Source organism: Chelmon rostratus, chromosome 10 (assembly GCF_017976325.1).
Source record: "Chelmon rostratus isolate fCheRos1 chromosome 10, fCheRos1.pri, whole genome shotgun sequence".
NCBI classification, from domain to species: domain Eukaryota; kingdom Metazoa; phylum Chordata; class Actinopteri; order Chaetodontiformes; family Chaetodontidae; genus Chelmon; species Chelmon rostratus.
The window spans coordinates 378,731-397,751 of record NC_055667.1 but is presented as its reverse complement, the minus strand read 5'-3'; the positions used below and the strand labels follow the sequence as shown (position 1 = coordinate 397,751).

Below are 19,021 nucleotides of genomic sequence, written 5' to 3'. Positions count from 1 at the left end.
GACACTGGCGCAAACAGGCCTGATGGTGAAGGGCAGTCATGGCACGCCTCCTGGCAGCGAGACTGGAGGTTGGCTGCGTGCAGTCTGTTCCCGATTGTCTGGGCCTGTCTCTGACATCCCTCCTTATATGGAACTTGGCCTTCAGTTTGGAGATGGTACTAGGGCTCACTTCAAATAATACCGCAACTTGGTTTTGTGGAACAGCATCTTAAAGTTGTCGCATAATATAAAATAAGCCGTCTGGCAATGGCAAAGAAGATTGGCAAATTTTTCATGGGCACGACCCACATACTCAACTCTGCTGCTTATCCTGCAAATGCATGTTCCTTACAAACATGGCACCATTTAAAAGGGAAATAAACAGGCTTTCCAAAGGTGTAAGATTTATTGCCAAGAAGCAAGGTTACAACAAAGAAATAATCTACCAAACACAAAAATCAATTAAAAGTCAAACTTTCTCTGCAATGTGAGAATTTTCTCCTCTTCTGCGTTTTATATTATTGTATACTAAATATGATCATTAGAAATTAAATATGTTTGTTTTTGTATATGTTGTTAGGACAAAAGAAGTAACATTATAATATCATCAAAGACTTGATGAAGTAATGCTCATTGTTTACACATTTATGAAACTTTAAAGACTCAATTATTAGGAACTGAATTGAAGAATTAGCTGACAGATTACTACGTCTTTGAACCAATATTCCCTGTGAGACACATTTCTAACATATAAAGTTGAGTACAGCATTTCATACCACCGTGCAGCATGAGTGCTTTTTTCTTGTCCTTAGCCAGTGAGTGATCAGGTTTGTATCCACAGCCCTGCCCGGTCATCTCCTGGCATTTCTCATCAAACCTCTTCTTGTGATGTGGGCGAACAAACTGGTACATGCCTGACACATGACACAGTGGCAGAAGAGATCAACTAATGACAAAGTAAACATGGAAAGATGCACACACACTAAACATATCACTATTATTTTTAACCTGGAGAGGAGAGGCTCTGTGGGCACAAATACCAGGTAAGGTGTCCTCCCTGCTTCATATACCCATGTGAAAACTTCACACAGCCTGCCCATCTATCCATCGGAAACCACAAACCAATGTGCTCTGAAATCAATCCAACACAACAGACGAGGAGGCTCCTTGGCTGAATAACAGGCACAGTGTGGTACTGGGAGCTAAATGCTAACACATCTGAGTTTAGTGTCAGGCAGGCCAACACTGCAAGTATGAGTCTTAGTAGTCTGTTATTTATCACAATTTAAAGCTCATTGATTGATTTATAAGCACATGGTTTCTATCAAAGTGTAAAGGTGCATGTTACATACATCCTTACATACTGTATATACATATTGCGTTGTTGAGTAGAAGACTTACCCCGGAGCAGACTGTGAGTATTAGCATCTTCAGTTAAGACAGCTGTCTCAGTCAGCAGGACTTCCAGGATGTCAGTCTTCTTGTAGGTCTGCAGAGCCTGTACGATGCGGTCAAAGCTGACCTGGCTCAGTGACTTCTTCATCTCTACAAGGAAAGTCTTTGCCTGGCTGGCTTTACCTTCCTCAGACACATCCTCTGACCTGCTCATTTTCTTCAACAAGGAAGGAAAAAAATAAGCTTTTGCAATGGACATGTTTTTTATAGAAATAAAAATAATTAAAAATATATCTGTAGCACCACAAATATGAGTTATCACAGAAGATTATGCCAATTGTAATTTGATCAAGACCATAACCATTTCATGTTCCTTTAAACAACAAGGTACTAAATTATATAAAATGGAAAAATCATGCATATGTACATGAACTACACTGAAACAAACTTAAAATGTTTTCCTTGAAATTATTATATTTCTATATATACACTCAATAGGTCTGTCAGTGTCAAGTCAACCTAGCTAGAATTACATTTGGTTCAACAACATATAATCAAGAATCAGGGGCTTGTGACTTCATCTGATACATATAGTGTACAACACACATTCTTGTGCTAGCACGCAAGTGACAAAGTTAACTGAAGGAGCCACATGACTGTATGTGTTTCATAGAATCTTGGGCCTGTCTTTTACTGTGGGTTAAGGAAGACTGACAATTTGTGTTGGTTTGTGTTATAAAGTGAATTACATGCTTTGAATAATATAGTATTCTATAATACATTAATTTAATCACTGAAGCCCTGAGAGGCAAGTAAGAAAAGACATTTGGATGTTCAGTTTCAGATCTAAATTGTTTCCTCTCCTGTGTTTATGACTTAAGAACAAGTGAAAAAAGGGTTTTGCCATAATTATTTTCTCAGCGTTTGTTATTGTAATACTCATTTTAGCCAAAAGAGGCCGAAGTGCACTACTCTGCTGTGTTCTAAATAGGACTAAAGTATTCATTTTGTATTGGAAAGTTGTTTTATCTCTTGGGAAAGGATGTAAGGACAGCTTTGTAGATGATTGCAAGTGGCTGCAAGTTTTCATTCCAACCAAGGAGGAGCACACCAGGCTGGACTCATTTAATCAGCTGATCTCAGTCTTCAGCTGATAATTAGATTACCTCTTGACTGGTTGCAACAAAAAGTAGTTTGGACATGCCTTGATAACTTCCATGTATTCTAAATCGTTCCCCTGTGATACACATCCAAAGATGGCTGTATCATCAGAAAACTTCTGGAGGTGGCAGCTGGTTGTGTTGTGTCTGAAGTCCGATGTGGATGCATCAGTCTGTGGCTGAAGGAGTTGCTGAGGGCTACCCCAGTGTCATGCAGGGGTTGCCAATGATGGCTAATATCCTCCTCTTCCTATGCCTTTAATGTTATGCAGAGGGCAGTCCAGGACAGAGCCAGCTCTCCTGACTAGCTTGTTTAGTCTTTTTCCTGTCCCTCTCAGAGCTTTCACAGCCCCAGCAGACCACTGCCAAGAAGACTGCAGATGGAGATAACTTTGGCCCTTCTTGTACAGGGCATCTTTGTTGGTGGTTCAGTCCAGTTCGTTGCTGAGGTGAAGTTTCACAGTTTCTCTCAGCTGTATTGTATTAAAAAGGGACAGCTCATAACGCAACAAATAAACATAAACAAAGAAAAGAACAAGAGAGCAGAGTACCGAGGCAGCCATTCGTGGCGCCAGCTTGGATTTCAAATCAATAATATATTGAGGTTATATCATAGAATGCTATGTAAAGCATGTAACTCACTTATATCACACACGTAGAGGTGATTCCATATAATGACAGTTCTTAACTGAACTTCAAAAATGGATCAACAGATTTTTTTTCTCACTTGGGCTTCCACATTTAATTGTAAATAATTTAATCTAGTAATTATAGAGGATTACCATGGTAACACAATGGATGGAACACATTTGGACTTTTAATTTTAATATTGTAATTAACTAAACTTGTATTCAAACTAGGCAATAAAGTGGTATTCCAGTAACTTCATATTACACCTCCATATAGCTGTGGGTCTTTCATTAGATCGAAACTCCATGTTTGTAACTTAAACTTTGTGTTGGAAATATGTAGTCTTCAAAGATGACTTTCTACCACTGCCTTTATAGTTACAGAAGCTGGGTGGCACTCCTGATAACTAGTACAACTGACCTGTACTAGACTTTAATACACTCCCCATTAATGGAGAGTAAATCCAATATGCTAAAAATGTTATTAAATGTGTCAGTTATTATTATTAATTATCTTGAAATAGAATCAAATATAGATTCTAATGGGTTTGCCTACCGTGTTCCATCTCAGTTCATTTCTTTCCTGCTTTAACATTTACAGTTTCCATGTTGTGATCACTTTCATTACAAAAAGTAAATATGAGGTCCAGCCCACAAAGCAGAGAGGAGAGGAGCAGCAAAGAGCTATGATTGGCCAGCTGCTAGGCCACCAATCCAGTCACTATTACCACAGAAATTTTGTTCGACAAGTCAAATTTGAAGCTGAAATTGATACATAAATGTGCTCAGAAGTGAACATTTTCTTTCTGTGTGAGTAGAAATTTTGGCTTAATGATAACAAATTGGCTAATAGTTGTCAAGGTACCTGCATGTCATCTTCTTAACTCCATCATCTAAAACCAGGAAATTTAACACCACAAAAAACGGTTGCCCTTCGTTAACTTAATATGTACCTGTTCCTGAACCAATTTGATTTTACGTCTGACTCCCCGCAATTCATCATCCATCCTCTTGTCATGCTGAAGAGACAGTGTGGACAAACGATTTGCCTTCAAAAGAAAATGCACAATTGAACTTAACATTGTTGTTTCATGGCATCAATAAGAGTTGTATTGACCCACTTCACACATGGGCTCTTTATACACAGTATGAATCTTACTGAAAATGGGACTGTACCAGACATTTACCACAGTTAAATTGGCTACTGTGTATAGTACACAGGCCTTCTTTTTTCACAGACCCTCTCTTTTGCCGAGTACAAACAAGGGACATGTCAAGAAGAATGGACAGGCCACAGTGTCTCACAGATAACAAGCTACCTTCTCCTCTCCCACAACAGCATCATTGTCCTCTCCACTGCAATGGTCACCTCGCTCCAGAGCATCCAGCAGGTTGAATGGTTTCCTCTGACTCTCCTGTACCTCACACTCATACTCGAAACAGATCCTGGCCATCCCATGGTCTCCAGTGGGTTCATCTGACCACAGAGCCCAACATATCAATGAAGGACTAACATTTCCTTTTTTGAAAAGAAATTTCAAGGTGGTGTGGAAATGGTCACTTTATCTTTTTACTCACTGAGCCTCCTCCTCTTCAGGCTGGGAAGGTGGGCCTCCAGCACCTTGGCCTTCTTGGTATGGGAGCTTTGGGAGGATGAGCAGGTAGTTAAAACTGAGGATTGAGTGTCAGTCCCACAGGTCTCTGCTGCAGACTTCTTCTCTACCACAGGCCTCTGGCACAAACACAACCACAAACAGTAAGATGACAAATTAAATTGTAATCACCTTACATAATGCAGTGCCAACAGACAATCAGGTCTGATTTTTGGAGGGTTTTGTAGGCACACAGCTTTTCAGGTGCATATATGATACATTCTACCACAGATACTTGCAGTATTGATCAAACACAGGCGCCAAGCTTGGAGTCACACTTAACATTCTAATTCTAGTGTCTGCAGTGTACAACTCTCTCATTGCAAATACATTTTAGTGACAATTGTGTCAGTTTTACTAACAACACAACTGAAATTTGCGTGAGCAAAAAGGGAAAAAAAACAACAAAAAAAACATGAGTTTATCATTATTCTGCAGGTATCTCAATTACCTCAATCAGAGACAAAAATACAGCTGCACTGTATCAGAAAACAGTGATGGCAGAGATTTGCTGGATCTCATTTTCCCTTCAGGTATCTTACTCCTACTGTATTAATGGCATAACTAGTGCTAAAAAGACTATAGGATTATTATTATTTTTTAATGTTGGGGACACACCACATGGATAAACAAGGACAGGACTACATGTACAATCTGAAGATTCTGATCTGATTAAAAACCTCGACAACGAACAATCAGGCCTCGCAAATCACACCTAAGTGTCAGATTTGGCTTGCATCCAAGTCCTGGTTTCCCACTGGATGAGACCCAATGAGACTCAGAAGAATCCCTACGACACAGCCATGACATCATCAAGGATATAACAATCAGTGCTCCCTGCCACACCTTGCCTTCCCACTTGAGTTGCTGCAGAAGGTGCACAATTCTGCTGCTTGCTGCTTGTTTCTGATTTCTTGTTGTGTGTTGTGTTGTTTCTGACTGTGCCCCGTGCTGTCGTACTTTGTTTCGTTTAGTGTTAGTTTTGCCACTGCTGTAAAGCCAGTAAGATGCACTTTATCAGTTAAAAGACCAGAGCCACAGCTGACACTGAGCAGAGTTTGCTCGGCGGGTTTCTGTGTGATAAAGACACAGTTATTGTGTACACAACCAAGGACTTGAGACCAAATTGGACAAACAGGCACATGTATTTGTGTGCACAGGGATAAGGCAGTTGATGGGTGTACTTCACCCATCTGAGGGTCTCAGGATTATTCTAATAATCTCAACATATTACCGTAATTGTAATTTCAAGGTTGCCTATTTTATGTATTTCTTTTTGGCTCACCCTTTTGTAGTCACACGACCTGTGAGATGGCATTCATTTTATGACAAGAAGGGCTTCCATCTGAAACCTCACATTGTGGTATATTAATAAATAATACAATTTTCGCGGGAGCATTATCAATAAAGCATTATCTAGTGCGCAGACTATATTTTTCTGTTTTTCATGCGTACTTCTGTCCAACTCCTAGTAGTTACTGCATATGGATGGGCGTACTTTTGCCAACTTCAATTACTGTTGTAACAACAACATGATTTGTTGGAGCAGATGTTGATGCTGATGCACTAAAAAACAAATATAACAGTCCAATGATGTCACAGCACACATCAGCAACCCATGCAAAATCATGGCAAAAATATCCATTAGTTTTGTGTTGTTACAGCAGGACAGTAAGTTACAAAATAGTTCACATAAGGAATAAGTCAGCATTTTTGTCAACTGTGTGAGTCGAACCTACCATTTTCTGTGCAACCCTGAAGAACTGAGAGACATCACGGACAACATTCCCAAAGCTTTCATACAGACGCAGGTATGGTCTCACCCACAATGGAAGCTGAGCCCTGGCATCAGGGTTTTTAAACCTGAGGAAAAAGTCACATATTATTCTAGACATCTGAAGCTGTAAAGAAGTGGGCATTTAGGTGGCAGGACTGAGTGAAAGCCACTATCCAGTTGCACTGATGCAAATATAGGTTGCAATGACACACACAGCAATGACATCATGTCCAGAGTGATGGAAGTGCATCAGACTGGCAAAGCAAATTCTATTCTGCTACTACAAGAACGGTATGGATGACAAAACAGAGAACAACAGTCCATGGACCAATGCTGAAATTATTTGTTTGCTGGCACTTTGGGGGGAGAGTTTGTTTGGAGGCAAGATGATGGATCTCCATTTCACATGCTTCCATGTTGGAAATCCATGTCATAAACCTACATCATAGTAGGTATAGTAGCATCAGAGGAATATAACAAACAAAAGAACAATAAAAAATATTAATAGTAGTATGGCTGCCAATGACGTGTCATTAGGGCAGCGATGTACTGAAACAGACATAAAGAGGCAACAATCTGTTAGACGTTAAATGAGTAAAGCAAAGTGTTCTATGACTAATAGCAGAGGTGGTCATGTGACATGCACAGAGATATCAGGCTGTTGGTAATGACACTGGATAGAGACCTGCATAAAGACCCAGGACAGCCAGCTGATGGAGTGAGAGAACGTCCCTAACCACCACAGTGACTTGCCATGTCAAAATATGGTCATAAAATCATGAAATCAAAAACTAGTAAAACAGCAGCCATGATGATGATGATATGGTAAACAGAATATCAATTTTCAGTTATAGTTCCATATATATTAATTTCAGAATAATAATTAACCTAAATTCATTCAGATTAAGATATTATGATATCAGGTCAAATGAATGTTTTTTGCCCGTTTGTATCTGTAATCTGTTGGTAAGAGTGGTTCTTGCATGGGGCCTGAACTTCTATGAAATGCCTCAGGAGAAGTAAAAATATGACTGACAGCTCCATGTCTGACCTCTGATCACACAGGAAGATGGCTCCATAGTCCTCCTTGTGGCGAATGACTCTCCCGATGGCCTGGTTCACAGCTCGGAAAGCCTGCTGTCTGTACCACTGCTGCCCAGACAGGTACTGTATACACACACACACACACACATACACACATACACACACACACACACACACACACACACACACACACACACACACACAGAACCACAGCAACAACATCAGGTCTGTTCAGTAACTGGGTGAGCAGTTTCCCTTCACCTTCAGCCCAGGAGTTTTCTTCTTGCTCATCTCATCCAAGAACTGCATCTTCAGGATGACTCGTGGGTCCATCTTGGGAGGGTAAGGAAGGCCAGTGATAATGACACCCCGACCAAAGGCGTCTGCAAAATCCAGACCCTCGCTAGCCTGACACAGGAACACAATGACAGAAGTGCTATCAGAGGGTGGCATTTAAATAACCTTATATGTCATGCTGATGATGATATATATATTGTATTTATGTATTAATAGATGTATAAATAATATTGTTTATTGATACTGTGTGTCTGCAGTTTATCCTCATAAGCCATAAGTGAAGCCATAAACAATTAACCACAATAACTGTAATCATAACTCATAACCATAAAAAATAATAAACATAACAATAATCACACACACAATCATTGTGGTAATCACAATCTTAACAGTAACCATAACCACAACAATGATCTTAAATACAACCATGATCATAACCATAGCTGCAAGCAGGGATTCCCAGAGAACCAGGAGAAGGACGCAGCTCAATGGGTCAAAATTGACACAAGCAGCAACAAGCAGCTTTTAGACTTCACAAAGGTAAGTAAAATCAGTTCAGCTTGTTTAATGTTGTGAAACCAATCACACACATTTCAATAATTACATATTCAATGGAGTTTTTTTTTCCTTCATCAGATTGGCTTGAACCCCAATAATTTTTACCATAACTGTAACCATGACTACAACTATAAACATAACAATAACCAGAAACAGAACCATAATCCTAACAATAAACAGAATCCTAACAATAACCACAATCATAACAACAACCATAATCATTACCCCAACCATAACAACATAACCATGATTATAACAATAACAGAATAGTAATCATAACAATAACCGTTGTCATACCACAAGGAAAATAATAACTACAATCATAACAATGGCAATAATAAGAACCATAACCACAATCACAATCACACAGCCTACAATCAATCAGAAACTGTTGGATGAAAAATAGCATTGTGACAATCTTTGTGTACTTAAAGCCTGTCCAGAAGCAAAGCCAAAACAATGTTTAGCCTCATGGTGACATAAGTGACGGGACCACTCAAGACATGATGTCTTGAACTCTTATTTTGAATTTTTATTTTCCATTGCCTTTACTCTCGTTATTTTTTATTGATGCTACCTGTAACACCAAAAATCCCCAGCTTGGAATTAATAAAGCTGATCTGATCTTGTCTTAAAATGCTCCATCTGAACATGTTGGAGACTGACTTATCAGGAAACCTCTAATTTTTAAAAGATTTAAGACTTTTCCTGACTCCATGGACACACATTATCCTCACCTTCCCTCGACACACAGCAAAGAAGGTTCCCCCTTTGGATGCTGGATCACTGACTTTGTTGTAATATCCGTCAATAACCTGAGAATAGAAAGAGATACAAGATCAGCTGTAATTAGCAGTAATGACACCAACATTCCCTTTAAGGACATGTTTCTAGCTCATACCATAATTGGCTCATGAAATACTGTGAGACCTGTAAAAAAACCTGGCAATTGTGTCAATGGAGGTTCACAGTTGGAGCATGAATCTAAGTATCTTTAGTGATGAAATTTACCCCCCTTGAAGTTGCTGTCCATGTGGCCTCTGGGTCAAGGAACAGGGCTGCAAGACTCACGGTGGATGAACACAGGAATATTGAGCCCTTATTTGGGAGGGGGGACCTAAACCAGTTTATTAATTCATGACCTGCTTTCACAGATCAGTTCTAATACAAACCTACAACTGACCCTTTTAAGAGCCAATATTCCATGATACGGGTTTTATCAAGGAATCATGTGAAACTAAGGACAAAGGAATTCACTTTGCGATGTGCATTAATTGATAAGCATGTTTTTCATTAACTACTTAAAAGGAAAGTAGAAAGTTTTGTTTTAACATGTTAACTTTAGATGCAGGGACAACAAACCTCCTGAATTGACAGGTCCTATTTCCTTCAATTAAACCTATTTTTCAGTGACACTGCTGATAATTTGGGAAACACAGTTTTATTAGGGTAAGCCCTTGCTTCATCAATATTCTAAATTGATGTCTGTTTTTTCTTAACCTCAAATATATACTCACTGGCTGGTTTATTAGACACCTGTCCAACTGCTCATTAACTCAAATTTCTAATTAGCCAATCACATGGCAGCAACTCAATTCATTTAGGCATGTAGACATGGTTAAGGCGATCTGCTGCAGTTCATACCGAGCATCAGAATGGGGAAGAAAGGTGATTTAAGTGACTTTGACCGTGGCATGGTTAATGGTGCCAGATGGCCTGGTCTGAGTATTTCAGAAACTGCTGATCTACTGGGATTTTCACACACAACCATCTCTAGGGTTTACAGAGAATGGTCAGATAAAAGAGAAAATATCTAGTGAGCGGCAGTTCTGTGGTCGAAAAGGCCTTGTTGATGCCAGAGGAGAATGGCCAGACTGGTTGGAGCTGATAGAAAGGCAACAGTAACTCAAATAACCACTCGTTACAACCGAGGTATGCAAAAGAGGATCTATTAACGCACAACACGTTGAACCTTGAGGCAAATGGGCTACAGCAGCAGAAGACCATGCCGTCCTGTCAGCTAAGAACAGGAAACTGAGGCTACAATTCGCACAGGCTCACCAAAATTGGACAATAGAAGATTGGAAAAACGTTGCCTGGTCTTTTGAGTCTCGACATTCAGATGGTAGGGTCAGAATTTGACATCAACAACATGAAAGCATGGATCAATCCTGCTTTGTATTAACAGTTCAGGCTGCTGGTGGTGGTGTAATGGTGTGGGGGATATTTTCTTGGCACACTTCGGGCCCCTTTGTACCAATTAAGCATCGTTTCAATGCCACAGCCTAACTGAGTATTGTTGTTGACCATGTCCATCCCTTTATGACCACAATGTACCCATCTTCTGTGGCTACTTCCAGCAGGATAACGCACAATGTCATAAAGCTCGAATCATCTCAGATTGGTTTCTCGAACATGACAATGAGTTCACTGTACTCAAATGGCCTCCACAGTCACCAGATATCAATCCAATAGAGCACCTTTGGGATGTGGTTTTTGCATCATGATTCGCATCATGGATGTGCAGCTGACAAATCTGCAGCAACTCCGTGATGCTATCATGTCAATATGGACCAAACTCTCTGAGGAATGTTTCCAGTACCTTGTTGAATCTATGCCATGAAGGATTAAGGCAGTTCTGAAGGCAAAAGGGGGTCCAACCCGGTACTAGCAAGGTGTACCTAATAAAGTGGCCGGTGAGTGTATGTGTATTATTATCCCTATGAAAGATGTCCTCACTCCAATTATTGTAGCGTAGAAGGTGTGTTTAGACCCGTGGAGTAGATAATGATATGAAAATCATTAATATCTACATGTTCAACCAGGAAATACATAATACATTCTACTTTCATTCATCTTTTGTTATTTGTAAAGGTGTTTGGTTTCCTTCAGCAAATGAATAGGCAAAACCTCTGAACATGGAAACAATCAACATGTGATAAACCTTTTTAATTCTTTAGGAAAGAAATTGGATCAAAAGAGAAGGTAAACAAAGGCCCAGAGAGAAGAGTGGTGAAGTTTTGTGCCTCTGAAACTAGACATCTGACACCAAACAATGCCCTCTCTCCACAGGGGACGATAGCAAGCAGAAGCAAATGCTTCTTCCGTACATGTTTCATGTGCTATTCAGTTCATTCTACTGACTTCAAAGCTTTTCAGCCTTGTCCCTGGCGAATGGGCTGCTGACCCGTTCATCCAGAGACAAACTTCCACCGTGCATAGATCGGCTGAATCCAAAGCCACACCAGGCAAGACAGTTAACAAGACATTCGGCTAACTTGAAAGGAAGAAACCTGCTTTGCCAACTCTGCTCCAGTCAGATTGAATTTCAAACTTGATCAAAGTTTAAAAAGTCAGAACTGTGACATTTTAAAAGCTGTCAAAGCTGACACTGCATCTCCTGCACACTCAAGTTGGTGCACTGTGAAGAGGTAGAGGTTATCACCCTGCAGCCTGTTGAGAGACAGCCAACTTAACCGAAGACCATCCATTACGTCAAAAAAAAAAATAAAGAAATAAAAATAAAAAATACTGGAGAACTCCAAGATGCTCCAGATGAAAGAACTAGCCAACAGCTGGCCAAGCTGCTAAATGGGAGCAGACAAATCCAACACATCCTCTCCTCCCTCGAGAGCAACAGGTGAAACAATACTTGTCCTGTGATATTGGGTTGATGTGATAGATTAATAGGAATAGCGAAGAACCATTAGATCAAAATTGAGGATTTTCCATCAATAAAGTAACAATGTCTAATTATTTTAGACACGTTCTTTTGAGCATCCCATCCCTCTCTGTTGCAAAATGTTGCCGTAAGCCTTATTTCACAGTTTAATCTTAAAAGATTCCATTGACTTGTTCTTTGGTGTTTCCACTAATTCTTCCCAGTCAGTGTTTTGACACCACCGACTGGGCAGTGTTGTGCAGTCCTCACAGGGACGACACTGACAGTTGACAACATGCATCACGGACTACATTAATGTCTCTGTGGACAGCACTGTGCCTACCAGGAACGTATGGTGTTTCCCAAACAACAAACCATGGGTGTCCCCTGAACTGAAAACACTACTGAATGAGAAGAAAAGGGTTTTTAAGTCTGGGGATAGAACTGAGTTGAAGAGGGTGCAGAGGAAGCTGAAAAGCAAGATCAGGAGAGGCAAGGACACCGACAAGAGGAAACTGGAGCAGCGCCTGCAGGGGAACAATGCCAGAGAGGTTTGGAACAGCAGGGGCCCTGAATCTGGAGACTGGGAATGGGCAAATGAGCTGAACCACCCAACAGGAGCCACCCGACCTCTCCATTACAACAGATCAGGCGAAAAAGGAGCTCAGGAGGACAAAGGCAAGGAAGATAACTGGCGAGGATGACATCAGCTCCAGACTGCTCAGGGACTGTGTAGATCAGCTCTGTGCGGTCGCTCAGCACATATTGAACATGAGCCTCAGCCCGGAGAGAGTTCCTGCCCTGTGGAAAACTTCCTGTGTGGTTCCAGTGCCAAAGACTGTGGATCCCAGGGACCGCAACCACTTCAGTCTGGTAGCCTTAATTTTCCACCTGATGAAGAGGATTATACTTAACCACCTCCGTCACCTGGTGAGCAGTGAGCTGGACCCCCGACAGTTTGCATATCAACCAGGCATTGGTGTGGAAGATGCTATCATCTACCTGCTCCATTGCTCTCTTTCCCTCCTGGAGAGCACCGGTAGCACAGTGAAGGTCATGTTTTTTGACTTCTCCAGTGCTTTCAACACAATCCAGCCATCACTGCTGAGGGGGAACCTGGAAGGCGCCGGAGTAGACTGTCCCCTGACTGCATGACCATCACCTACCTCACCAACAGACCGCAGTATGTGAGGCTTCGCGACTGTGTGTCAGATGTGGCAGGGTACTGTGCTCTCTCCGTTCTTCTTCACCCTCTACACATTGGACTTCAGATACAACACAAACAGCTGCCACCTGCAGAAGTTCTCAGATGATACAGCCATCGTTGGATGTTTATTTGTTTATTTAAAAGGATCCGCATTAGCTGACGCCAAGACGACAGCTAGTCTTCCTGGGGTCCACACAATACATACAAAACACAATAATTACAATATCAATTGCTCACAATCTCGGTTAAAAGAGAAAAAAACACCTTTTTCGACTGGTGTGGACTAAACCACCTGCACATAAACGCAACCAAGACCAAGGAGATGGTGTTTGACTTCCGCAGGAGAGCACCACAGACTACAACAGTGTGCATCCAGGATCTGGACATTGAGATCGTGGAGGAGTACAAATACCAGGGTGTCCACTAAACAATAAACTGGACTGGTCCACTAACACTGATGCCCTGTACAGGAAGGGCCAAAGTCAGCGCCATCTATTGAGAAGATTGAGGTTCTTCGGAGTGTGTAGGACATTACTGAGGACTTTCTACGACTCTGTGGTTGCATCTGAAATCTTTTACGCAGTGGTCTGCTGGGGCTGTGGAAGCTCTGGGAGGGACAGGAAGAGACTGAACAAAGTGGTCAGGAGGGCTGGTTCTGTCCTGGACTGCCGTCTGGACACCACTAAAGGATGTAGGCGAGAGGAGGATGCTAGCCAAGCTGACACCTACCACTGACAACCCCTCCCACCCCCTGCATTACACAGTGGGGGCCCTTAGCAGCTCCTTCAGTAACAGACTGCTGCATCAACTGGCAACACTGTATTCTCCTCCTTCCTTAGTCGACTGGACAGACGCATAAAACAGTCGCAAAATGTCATTGAGAGTAGTGGCAGTGTAGCACTCAAAGTTGATGTCCATGTTAACATATGTTCTGAGTTTCTGTTGCCACGGTTACCAACTAGCGTTTGAGCCAGCGCAGTAACTTAGAACAATCAGGCTATTTGACCGGAACTTCTTTTACAGGTGTCCTATAACACTTTTTAACAGACACCCTGCAGCCAGGACACCTCGTCGGGCATTATCCCTTACCTATCTTATCTTATCTTATCTGATTAAAATATGTTTGATTTGTTTGTTTCATTCACAAATTTGGCATGTTGCTGCATTCGCAACTTCAGTCATCCAATCATTTATTCATTAATTGTTCATCACTGTATTCTTTGTATTTATTCAAGGCAGTCTAATTAATGGTCTCATTCATTTGTTCATTTATTTGCATGTGTACTAGTCACCTGTGTGTGTGTAGTCTGTAGTTAGTTTTTGTGCTTTGCATTGTTATTGTGTGTGTAGTTAGTAGTAACAAAGATTTCATTTTTAAAGACCCTGGTTATATAAGCATTATGTGTTTGTTAATTAAGCATTATGGTCACTGTACATGAGTCAAGAACTCCAAGAACATCAAAACCTTGGAGATGAAATTACATATCAATTTTCAAAACAATAAATTTTTCTCCCCTCAAAGGGAAGTTCCCCAAAGTGAATTTAATGTAATTAAATTTTGTTATTTATATAAATACTGGCTATTTCTGATAGCTGGAAGTGTGTGTATTTCCTCTTAGCAAAATAAGGTTACTTGCTACATGCTACATAGTGCTGTATCTACATCATGGGTTCTCAAAGTCATTCCTCAATTGTATTGTACCTTGTATTTAAGGTTAGAGGTCTGGAACGACTGGTGATAAAAACATAATATTTAATCAAATAATTAACATAACATTTCTTGTGATTGGGCCAGCTTGGAGCTGAGGCATACAAGGCTCAGACAATTAGTCCATAATAATTTCTGACTCAGACATATTCTTACAACTACATTTACACTAGTTATTGTGGACTAGAGAAAGAGAGACGCATTCTGTATCTGCAATTGAGGAGCTGATAGCAAAATCTCTGGTGTAACACTAATGTGTGAACTCAGGAGCAACAGCCCACAACACTCTCTGCAGCAGTTAACATCATCATGACAACGTGATGACAACATGTAAACAATAGGGAAATCAGCTACATTAAAATCACATTCATCTGGGGAGAGGATCGCAGTGAGTGATCTCCAGCTCCACTGAATATTCAACATCACTGACAATTTATTGCTCATTCGTAAATTTATTTCAAAATAGAAAACATTGTATTGTAGCTTAATCATAACACAAGGTGTGGTAGTGGTCCTCAACCTGTTGCTCTGACCCTGGTTATCATGAAGTGCTTTGAGCGGATTATTCTCAGGTACATCAGAGGCTTCACCCCCTCGGACCTAGACAGCCTTCAGTTCGCCTACAGAGGGAATCGGTCCGCAGAGGATGCTGTCTCCATCACCCTGCACACAGCCCTGACCCACCTGCAGCAGCCCAACACCTACGTCAGAATGCTATATGTAGACTTTAGCTCAGCTTTTAACACCGTCATCCCAGACAAGCTGGCACTGAAGCTACACGCAGTGGGTCTGCCTGCGTCTCTGTGCCACTGGATCAGAGACTTTCTCACCAACAGGCCTCAGGTGGTGAGAATAGGGAACATCACATCATCCCCTCTGGTCCTCAGCACAGGCACGCCACAGGGTTGTGTGCTCGGCCCAGCCCTCTTCAGCATGTTTACTCACTACTGTGCTGCTATCCACCCCACCAACACAGTCCTGAAGTTTGCGGTGGACAATACAGTAGTGGGTCTCATCTCAGATAACAACGAGACCCACTACTAGGAGATACACCAGCTCACCCAGTGGTGTTCAGCCGACAACCTGGTGCTGAACACAGGGAAGACTAAGGAGGTCATTGTGGATTTCAGGAGGTCCAGAAAGACGGATCACGCCCCCCTCCTCATGGACGGAGAAGTGGTGGAGCGTGTGGACAACATCATGTTCCTGGGCCTCCACATCACATCTGATCTTTCCTGGTCCATGAACACCTCCTGCCTGGTGAAGAAGACACAACAAAGGCTCTTCTTCCTCAGGAAACTGAAATGGGTTGGACTCTCCTCTCAGTTGCTCATCAACTTCTACAGGGCCACGATTGAAAGCATCCTCTGCCTTAGTGTGACAGTGTGGTATGGCAGCTGCACGGCACAGGAGAGGAAACAGCTGGCACGGGTGGTTAAAACTGCACAGGGCATCGTGGGCTGCCCCCTGCCTGACCTAGACTCTATATATGAAGGCGGGTCAGGAAGAGGGCGAGATCCATCGCCACGGACCCCAGCCATCTGGGCCACAGACTGTTTGCAGGAACACAGGAACATCCGCACCACCACCAACAGACTGAGGGACAGCCTCTTCCCCAGAGCTGTAAGAGCTATCACCCCCAGCAGCCCCTCACTGGAGTGAGAGACTGTGAGAACTATGAGCCACTGCACACCGCACTTTTACACCTACACCTCCACCTGCACCTGCACCTTCTGTGTACTTAACATTTGAGTAAACACACGCTCAACTAAAAAGTCAGCCATTTGCACTCAGTACATACATTTTAGTATATTTCAGCTGCTGTTGGAATATTTTATTGTTTATTGTTTTAGTACATTTTCATTTCTGGTATATTTTTATTGCATTTAAGCATATTTTTATCTGCATGTTAGTTATTCTAGTATCTTTATTTTATATTATTATCTTTCTTATCTTTCGTGTAGTTTCTAACATGGGGGTTGCAATGCAAATTTCATTGACATGTTATGCTCAGTGACAATAAAGACAATCTTAAATCTTGAATCTTGAAAAAACCGAAGTGACACCTTTTGTGTCTAATAGACAAGCTTTGTCATTCTCCGTGTCTATCCATAGAGCAGGTGAACTATAAATTTGGGCTTTCTGGCCAGCTGCCAAGGCTTAGTGTGAGGGAGTGGATCTCTTCCACTGGTGAGTAACATTCAATGTGCACATTTTCTGAATTCATTAATTTTCTGTGGTGCGGATGGCAATGTAGCAAGCTGTCTGGACTATGAGAAGCCCTGATCTACAACACTTAACTTACACTTAACACTTACTTCAGTGAAGCTGCCCTTTCGTTTAGGTTCAACAAACATGGGCTTTACAGTCTCAATGCGATCTGTATGTCCGTTGGCCTGGTGAGAGAACACACACGTACCTGATTTTACACAACAACATTCGATCCAGAAATCATTTGGAACATCCAAAATAAATATATCAACAAAAATACACAACAGTATAACGATAGTGATTCTGCTAAGTCTCCACTTACTCTCCAGAAGTCCAGGGTTTTTTCCATTGAAGGGAAAGAGGGAAAAAACACTAAGAGACCATGAGGAACCACACGGCTCAGGTTGGCTGAGGAGAGAACACAGCAGCCAACACATTAATGTGACGACTGGGACAGAAATGATGAAAAATATCAGAGCCAGAGCCTATGGCTGTCAAGCTCCTCTCCTGTGGAACCTTCCTTCCAGTCTTTGTCTGGGAGGCAGACACCCTCTCAACATGTAAGAGTAGGCTTAAAACTTTCCTTTTTGATAAAGCCTACAATTAGGGCTAGCTCAGGCTTGCCTTTGACCAGCCCCTAGTTATGCTGCTATAGATTAGACTGTCAGGGGACTTCCAATGACACACAGAGCTCCTCTATTCTTTTCTGCATTGCCATCTGTATGCCTTCCTGTCCTAACAAGGCATGTTACTAACCCGGCTTCTTTGTACTTTCTCCTCTTGCAGGTCCCCATGTGGAGTGGTTGAACCTGGATTGTGGATTATAGCTATATCTCCTGCCGTGGCCCTGCCTGACATCCACTGCAGCTGCTATTACTATTTGTTATACTTCCATTGTTATTATTTCCATAGTATTGTACTATCTGTAACTAAGATACAGCCAACATGGCGGCGCGTGCACACGCAGCGGCTTCTCTCTCTCTCATTGTGACCATGTTTTTGTGTTTTTCGCAGTGCGTCGTGGTTTTTATTTATTTCTTTTTAATATATGTCCTGTCACAGAGGTTCAGAGTAACGAAATTTCGATTCTCTGTTTGTCTTGTACATACTGCAGAATTGACGATAAAGCTGACTTTGACTTTGACTAATATGTTACTACACAATACATAGTCAGCTGAAACACCCACCCAGCAAGTTCTTCCTCACCACTGTCGCCAAGTGCTTGCTCATGAGGGAATTGCTGGGTCTCTGTAGATAAAGAGTTTGGTCTGTACCTGCTCTATATGGAAAGTGTCCCGAGACAACTTCAGTTGTGATTTGGCGCTATATAAATAAAATTGAACTGAATCATACTATCATTGTACAGGCACAATTCAAACTGATGGTAAAAAGATAATTAGCCTCCTGTTCAAATCGGACATGTGTAACATGCAACTAATTAGATCTCATTATTTCACCACAAAGTTAAGCACAAACAATGATGGTAATCATGTCAGATAGAAAAACACACATCTTCAGACACATGGTCAAATGAAAAATCTTATCATACATATTTTACACATGCTGTCTGATCTTACCAACAGTGTTGCCTAACGATGCCATGTTTTCAGGAACAAACCTGTTACAGAATAAAGGATTATTGGTTTTATTTACATCATCACAACCACCAGATAAACAATCTGTAAAGTAAACATATTTTACTATTAAAGTTACTGCTCCACGTCAGATGTAACAAACCTAACA

At 41.5% G+C, this 19,021-nt stretch overlaps 1 protein-coding gene across 2 annotated transcripts in view; it reads right to left on the bottom strand.

The window, feature by feature from the left end:
* The window catches only part of rtel1 (regulator of telomere elongation helicase 1), a 43,451-nt gene that overhangs the window by 6,418 nt on the left and 18,012 nt on the right, over positions 1–19,021 (bottom strand). For both annotated transcript variants that reach the window (XM_041945947.1, XM_041945948.1), the window contains 12 exons: positions 18,856–18,896; positions 17,601–17,686; positions 17,386–17,463; positions 9,229–9,306; positions 7,898–8,044; positions 7,644–7,759; positions 6,555–6,678; positions 4,742–4,895; positions 4,483–4,640; positions 4,117–4,212; positions 1,381–1,591; positions 756–893 (listed from right to left, as the gene is read on the bottom strand). In XM_041945947.1, the coding sequence (XP_041801881.1) occupies positions 756–893; positions 1,381–1,591; positions 4,117–4,212; positions 4,483–4,640; positions 4,742–4,895; positions 6,555–6,678; positions 7,644–7,759; positions 7,898–8,044; positions 9,229–9,306; positions 17,386–17,463; positions 17,601–17,686; positions 18,856–18,896 (1,427 nt within the window). The remainder of the gene's footprint in view (positions 1–755; positions 894–1,380; positions 1,592–4,116; positions 4,213–4,482; positions 4,641–4,741; positions 4,896–6,554; positions 6,679–7,643; positions 7,760–7,897; positions 8,045–9,228; positions 9,307–17,385; positions 17,464–17,600; positions 17,687–18,855; positions 18,897–19,021) is intronic.